At 35.5% G+C, this 6,791-nt stretch overlaps 1 protein-coding gene across 3 annotated transcripts; it reads right to left on the bottom strand.

Annotated features, from left to right (window-relative positions):
- Positions 1–268: 268 nt before the first annotated feature.
- On the bottom strand, positions 269–5,137 carry LOC111435472 (transcription initiation factor TFIID subunit 5-like). Of its 3 annotated transcripts, XM_023072867.1 has the most exons (9): positions 4,804–5,137; positions 4,528–4,720; positions 4,275–4,372; positions 4,026–4,131; positions 3,267–3,484; positions 2,735–2,777; positions 1,365–1,618; positions 1,182–1,210; positions 514–673 (listed from the first exon to the last, which is right to left on the bottom strand). In XM_023072867.1, the coding sequence occupies exons 1-9, from the start codon at positions 4,968–4,970 to the stop codon at positions 657–659; spliced, it is 1,125 nt and encodes a 374-aa protein (XP_022928635.1). In that variant the 5' UTR covers positions 4,971–5,137; the 3' UTR covers positions 514–656. The 3 variants fall into 3 exon arrangements, with proteins under 3 accessions (XP_022928620.1, XP_022928627.1, XP_022928635.1); XM_023072852.1 differs by lacking the exon at positions 1,182–1,210 and having other exon boundaries at positions 269–802; XM_023072859.1 differs by lacking the exon at positions 1,182–1,210 and having other exon boundaries at positions 269–802; positions 4,528–4,617; positions 4,854–5,137.
- Between the last annotated feature and the right edge of the window lie 1,654 nt (positions 5,138–6,791).

Here is a 6,791-nt window from a genome sequence, read left to right as displayed (position 1 = left end):
TTTTTTTTTTTTTTTTTTGTCACCCATCAAACAATAAGTCACTTGGTGTAAATTTTGTTACATTCAAACACTCCTTAACAATAAGGAATGTCACTCATGTTATATAACGGTTACAATTCGAAATTACATTAATAACCTCCTAAATGTCTAAATCTTAATCCAGTATTAAATTTAAACTCTCACATATGAGGTTAGAAGTTCGATCCCGTCACTAGATACAAACCTACCAAGATAAGTTTGGACTTTTAACATCTTGGAGTGACAACTCGAACTTCCAATCTCTTGATTGATGGTATATATCTTAATCAACTGAATTGTGCACAAGTTGACAAAACCAAAATCGTGAGCACTAAGAGAAAATAAAATTATATACGACTTACAGATGATGTACTACACGTCGGAGGTATCGTTGTTGTTGTCGTCGTAGCATTGTGAATCCCAAAATTTGGAGACAACCTCGTCGTGTCTAACAATGGGACGAGAAGCATTGGTGTAGTCCCTGCAGCGTAGAAGTCCCAGATCTTCAGCATAGCAGGCAGTGACAACTCTACACCCATTAACAGCCATAGAGGACAATGTAGTGCTGCTGTCCGCACTTTCAGTGAACCAGCAGCTCAATGAATTTGCGTGTGCACCCGAATCTGCCTCCCAGACGTTTACATCGACATTATCTGGACATCCCGTTACTATTTTGTAGGGATCCATGTGTAGGAAATTCACTGCTCCTCTATGTCCATCCAATTCAGCTATTGGTTCAGGTTTAAGAGCGTCCTGGTTTCTTCTTACATCCCAAAGCCTTGCACTGCACAGCTAAAAAGTATCCATTTAGTTTAAACCTATTTGATCTCCTAGCTCTTAGATTTATTTCATAACCATCCCTAAACTTTCAAAATACTTATTCTACCGTCTCACTTGTTGGATGATGAAAGTCTCACATCAGCTAATTTAGGGAATGATCATGGGTTTATAATCAAGGAATACTATCTCCATTGGTATGCGGCCTTTTGGAGAAGCCCAAAGTAAAGCTGAGAACTTATGTTCAAAGTGGACGATGTCATATCATTATGGAGAGTCGTGTTCATCTAACATCACTTTCATCGATATATTGTATGAATGAACCATCCCTAAACTTTCATGATATATTGTATGGAGGGTCGACATCAGTATTCTACCGTCTCACTCAACTAGCCTAAGCAGCTTCAATATATGCCTAAAGTCAACACAACAGTATACATATTTAAAATCATGTCATCCATCCATTAAAATGCTAAAAATGGTCATGTTTTGAAAATCCATTCACTAAAATAAACATTATAAAGTTTAGACATATGAGCATTGCTCTTGATCAATGAACTAGAACGTACCTGCCTCTACCACCTGTGCATATTAAGGATTTAGAGGGAATCATCTCGAATGAGTATAGAAATGGTTGATAAGCTGCAGCAGTTAGAACTTTCTGCATAGTCCTTAAATCGACAGCAACAACGGAGGAACTTGTAGCAGCATAGAGCAAGGATTCATGGCACTTAATGTTTATAGGAGCACCAGGAAGAGAAGTTAATCCAACGCAACATGATGAACGGATAGTCGATGATGCAGTTACATCCCAAACTCTGACCTATTTCCATCGCAATAATAGTAAGAAAGAAAGAATGGAATTAATAAAAACTACAAAATATTAGGTCCAACTTTGAAGCTGTCTATAATGAGATGGTTAAATACATTTCATTAAACAACTAGAAATCTCTCCATCGTTCTGAATTCACAATCCAGAAAACATAGATTAGTTAAGAGTAAGGAAGAGTAAGGAGCATAGGATAACAATAGAACTTTTTGACACCGAGGAAGGTATTAAACCTAACAATAGATTAATACTCCCCCAAGACCTCTCCTCATCCCTAAAATTTCTTCTATACTTCTTCAAGCCAGATATTCCTCCAAATGGTCAAAAAGCAGTTTTCAACTTTTGAATGCCATATATAACTATTGGAATGTCGTAGGCACGTCAATACATCCATCGATATATTGTATGGAGGGTCGACATCAATATTAAGGGGTAATCAATATTTGAATATATCAAAAACCTAAAAAATCACTAATAGAAATATACATGCAAAAACATGCTTTATAGCTTAATTAAAGTTTATATATATTCTGGTTTCTCATAATATTAATTTTTTTTTTTTTATCAATATCCATTAGTATTTCTACAAAACTTAGATCTCAACATTTTCATCAACACTAGAATTTAGTCCCGGCATGCATCTAACTCAATAAGATTCAAGGGCCAAGAAAAATTCTCCAGTTATGCATGACATGTATCTGCCCTTGCGTATACTTGCAAGCAATTGCTACAATCACTTAAGAATTTTTGCGACGATTCCTCAGTTCCTCTCAATCTAACTGCTCCAAGGTTTATAATGAAATAACCAAAAGCATTGATTATAAGACAACCGAAATGCTATATAACACAAAAAATTAATTATGTCATGGTGTGACCAATAACACCAGTCAACAAAGATAAAGTTTAGAAAGTTATGACAACACAGTTGGATTATTTGCTAAGATACGCCTAGCTTTACTACTATAACCATACTAATAACACATACTAACACCCCAACATGTCCCTTACTAGTACTCTCACATTAACCTTTCATCTCTCCAAACATTGAACCTTCTTAAAAAATGCAGCGAAAATGCTAAATTAGAAAGCACTAAAAGATTGTAAAAATACCTTGGAATCTCTTGCAATGCTCACTAAAAGAGATGTCTTATGTCTGGGTGCAACGACCAAGAGAAGAAGAAAAACATTAAAACATATCATCATAGTAATGAGAGAGTTCTCTACAGAAATAAAGAAGGTCATTGTGTGCAAAAACAGAGATGATGCTACAAGAATTGAGACAATATTTTCCTAAGTACTGGAAAGACTTCCACGTGAGCACATGAATTTACAAAGTGTTGACACCGCAGCAAAATGCTATCAAAATAGAACTGGATATCAGAATCTATGTTTCAAAGTGCTTGTATGTTCTAAAGGTCCAACTCTGAATTCAACCAGCCTAAATATTCCATATCCTTATGATATCTAGGTTTGATGAACTTAGAAAGAATGTCACGGCTATACTCCGGTCAACATTTCAATCTGAAAACATGATGTCATGCTGTAGTAAGGGATCTGATGTAAATAGAAAAAAAAAATTGAAAAAGAGTTGAGAGGTAAACTAGGACAATTATAAGAAGAATACAGTTAAGTGCTTGCTTACCCTGCAACTGACATTAACTTAATTGGTTTCTCATGTCCATGTAGTGTAGCCTTTAAAGCACTCTTGCCTCGCTTGCCACTGGAACCAAGAGACCAAAGGCGAACTGTACCATCTTCCCCTCCACTGGCTAGTACTTTGCTACTACCATCACCTAATAGTTTATCTGATAGAGTTGAAACAGGGCCACTATGACCTCGAAAACATTTCTGACAAGAACCCTATAAAAGGTAAGGCCACAACAAAAGGTAAAGGGTTAGGGACATTACTTTTGAATTTTAAACTCTGGGTCGATTAAAAACTAAAAAGATAAAAATAAATAAAAATCAAATTGAGAAGAAACGCAACGGAAACATATATCCGATCTTGAGCCTGAAGCTCTGATACTAAATGATATGTGAAAATCACTACAAGAGGAGCAAGATTCGGATTACCTTGGTGATTTCAATCTCAAACAATGTTCTTGCCTTGAGATATTCAATCAACAAGATAATCCGAATCTTACTCTCTTTGTAGTGATTTCCGCATATCAACTTTGTAAGACAAGCTTAAAGGCATATTAACCTTGATTCACAAATAAACAATTAAAGGATAATGATATGGCTTCCAAATTCATATCATGAAATTTTCCAACCAATTTTCAAACTTGTAGCAATAAAATACGATCAGGAAAAAACAAAGTGGCAAAAAAATGTAGAGTATCTACTTCTAGCGACTGCAAAAGAATTCATAAGAGGACCAATTCATGATTTCTGCCCATACCTTCCACCACAATCGGATCGAGTGATCAGAACTCGAAGTTACCAAAAAATTTCCAGATTTTTTCCCTTCACTCCTAAACAATGAAGTTTCTGTAAGGGGAAACAACCTGCAAATGAGATCATATTTCATTAGCCAGCTAAGAGAGCATTTCAACGAGTGTCAAGTTCAATTAAGCAAAGGATGGAAACAACTAGAATATAAATCATTAGAACAATCAAACCAGTCCCATGGCAAATACTCACATCTCACCTCATACAAGTGATACGCGCATTGTGATCATTCAGAGTGGTAAGAGAATGACTCCTGCCAAAAATTTTGGGGATTTTCATCATTCGAATTGAGGAGCCCTAACCAACAGAAAATAGCAAAAGGTGGGCGACTAGAAACAGTCTAATTCACTTGGCATCAATTTCAACAATCCAGACAACAAAATTGAAGGCAATTCAGATCAAATTAAAAGAAAAGATTACACAAATAATTTCGAAAAGAATTCAAACAATACCCGGGAAACAAATACATCATCTCTATCCAAAAGCATAAGGTTATAAGGCTCGGGTTCGGTCAACATATCAACAACCAATGGATCTTCAAACTTGAACTGTTGAAGAGCGGAAAGCCTAGCCAAGTACGCATCCCTAGCTCCTCCTGAAGCTACGGAAGAATCAAGAGGCGGTAATAGTTGCTGCCATCGCTCCCTACAGAAAAGAACGACAATCCCAATTGTTGATTCGGAAATTCATAAAAGAGCAGAATGGAAATAGAAGAGGATATGGAGAACCTGAAAAGGCGTTGCCAGATTGATTCGGAATAGGCTGCTTGTCGGAGATATTTGCAGGTGGTGGCGAGATTGAAGATGTCGTGGAGGTTGAGGAATGTGGCGCAGTGAGCCAGAGAATCTTCATTCAAGTCGGTAATGGCGGTCGGCAAGCTCTGATTCTGGTCCATCGATGGCGATGGTGATTGGTTTTGCAGGGTTTACAATTTCCAAAATCTTCCAACAGAGCAAAACCCCCGACAGGAAATGGACTGCAACTATATTGCTTGGATTTTGCAAATTTGATCTCTTCCCCTCCTCCCTGCAAATCTTTCAACACCACGGCCATTCCATTCTCAGACTCGGACTCTATTAAAGTGAGGTGGAAATGTAATTAAAAATGAAAATATTTCTCTCTTTCAAAAATTTTAAAAATAGTTCAAAAAATAATCTTAACTTCCAAAAATAATATTAACATCTTCGTTGTGTGTATATATATATATATTATAAAATAATAATAATAAAATCCATATTAATAGAAAAAAATTCCATTTTTTTTTAAGGATGTTAATGAAATTTTTTATTTAAAATTTAAGGATATTTTTTTAAATACTTTAAAAAAAAAATTAAAAGCTTTTACAAGTTTAAATTTTTTCTTTTTTAAGTTTAAAATATTATTCAAATTTTTGAAAGTTTAATATTATTATTAAACCCATTCCATCATTTATTGCTAATTCAATAAAAACACTTTCTTTATCGATTTATTTCAAAATATTCCTCTATCGAATGGTCGATAGCATCCTTAAATTTTCAAGTGATTTACTAAATATTTTTATGGCTAGTTTTAAAAGGAAATATATAAAGAAAAACTATTATTAGTGCTATGTTTCATTTAGAAATTAAAAGAAAAACTATTATTAGTGCTATGTTTAAAAAATGTCTCGAATTTTTTTAGGTTGCATTAACATTCTTAAACTTTTTAAAATCTTAATTAACACTCTTAAACCTTTTAAAATCTTACCCTTATTGTATATAAATGTAATGCTTCATACCCAGGATTCGGCACCTGATGACTATTGCATACCTGATGACTATTGCATTCCTTTGCATAATCAGCGAGAAAGACGAAACAAATGAAAGAAAGATATCGGACCCATCAAGTGTCGAATCTAAATTTTGATCGTAAGATGTTACAAATGGTACCAGAGTGATATCTCTACTAGTAAAATGTGGTCTAGGGACGAACTAATGCAGAAGTTGGTGGACATGTGATACCCGAGTAAATGAATGGTACATGAATGAACTAAAACTACATATGAGAGATAGGATGATTGAGAAAATCTTAACGAAAATGAAAGTTGCTACTCATACCAAGCAAGATGAAAAGAAGCAAAGAGTAGGTATCGTGAACATGTCAGAGTAGTACAGGAATATTCACCTGTTGTCCATCGACTACGCCTTTCAGCCTGATCTTAGGCCCTGACTCACCCTCCGTGGATGAACCTTGCAGAGGAATCCTCAAGTTTTCGAGGGCATTGGATTCTCACAAATGTTTGCGTTACTCAAGCTAACATTCTCGCTTCCGCTTCATCCACCACTGCTCGCGGGGTGCTTCCCTCTATGGCGGAACACTCCCCTACCAACGCATTTTTACCAGAGATGCAGAGGAATATGGATTCTCAATCTTAACCTTGTATTCATGCTATATAATAGAGAAAGAAAGATTAAAAACTTCAAAAGAACATCTCCATACTAATTCTTTCCAGATTGCTATTCCTCGAGGTATGAGAAAGAGCTCTATGACGTTCGGATCTGATGCGACTCGCTATTAAATCTTCATACCTTTTTGAAATCATCTGAAGGATAGCTTATTAGGCAATGTTAAGGCCAATAAGTACTTCCATTCAGATCATAGAACTCATCAAGTCATCTCCATGCTCAAAGTCGCTAACTGTTGTGACCTATATTTCTAAGAGTCTCGATCCTAACCATTAATTTGTAGACAAATATTT

The sequence above is a fragment of the Cucurbita moschata genome, unplaced genomic scaffold, assembly GCF_002738365.1.
Source record: "Cucurbita moschata cultivar Rifu unplaced genomic scaffold, Cmos_1.0 Cmo_Scf00003, whole genome shotgun sequence".
NCBI lineage: Eukaryota > Viridiplantae > Streptophyta > Magnoliopsida > Cucurbitales > Cucurbitaceae > Cucurbita > Cucurbita moschata.
The sequence above is the reverse complement of the archived record's forward strand: the minus strand, read 5'-3'. Positions and strand labels throughout refer to the sequence as shown.

Bases quoted from the DNA above. Each gene is read 5' to 3' on its own strand.
- LOC111435472 (XM_023072852.1), bottom strand. From the start codon at position 4,970: ATGGACCAGAATCAGAGCTTGCCGACCGCCATTACCGACTTGAATGAA. The intron at 3,485-4,025 runs GTATGGGCAGAA...TACCTTTTATAG, and splicing joins CGATCCGATTGTGGTGGAAG to GGTTCTTGTCAGAAATGTTT. The intron at 1,619-2,734 runs GTATTTTTACAA...CGATGGAAATAG, and splicing joins GCATTGCAAGAGATTCCAAG to GTCAGAGTTTGGGATGTAAC.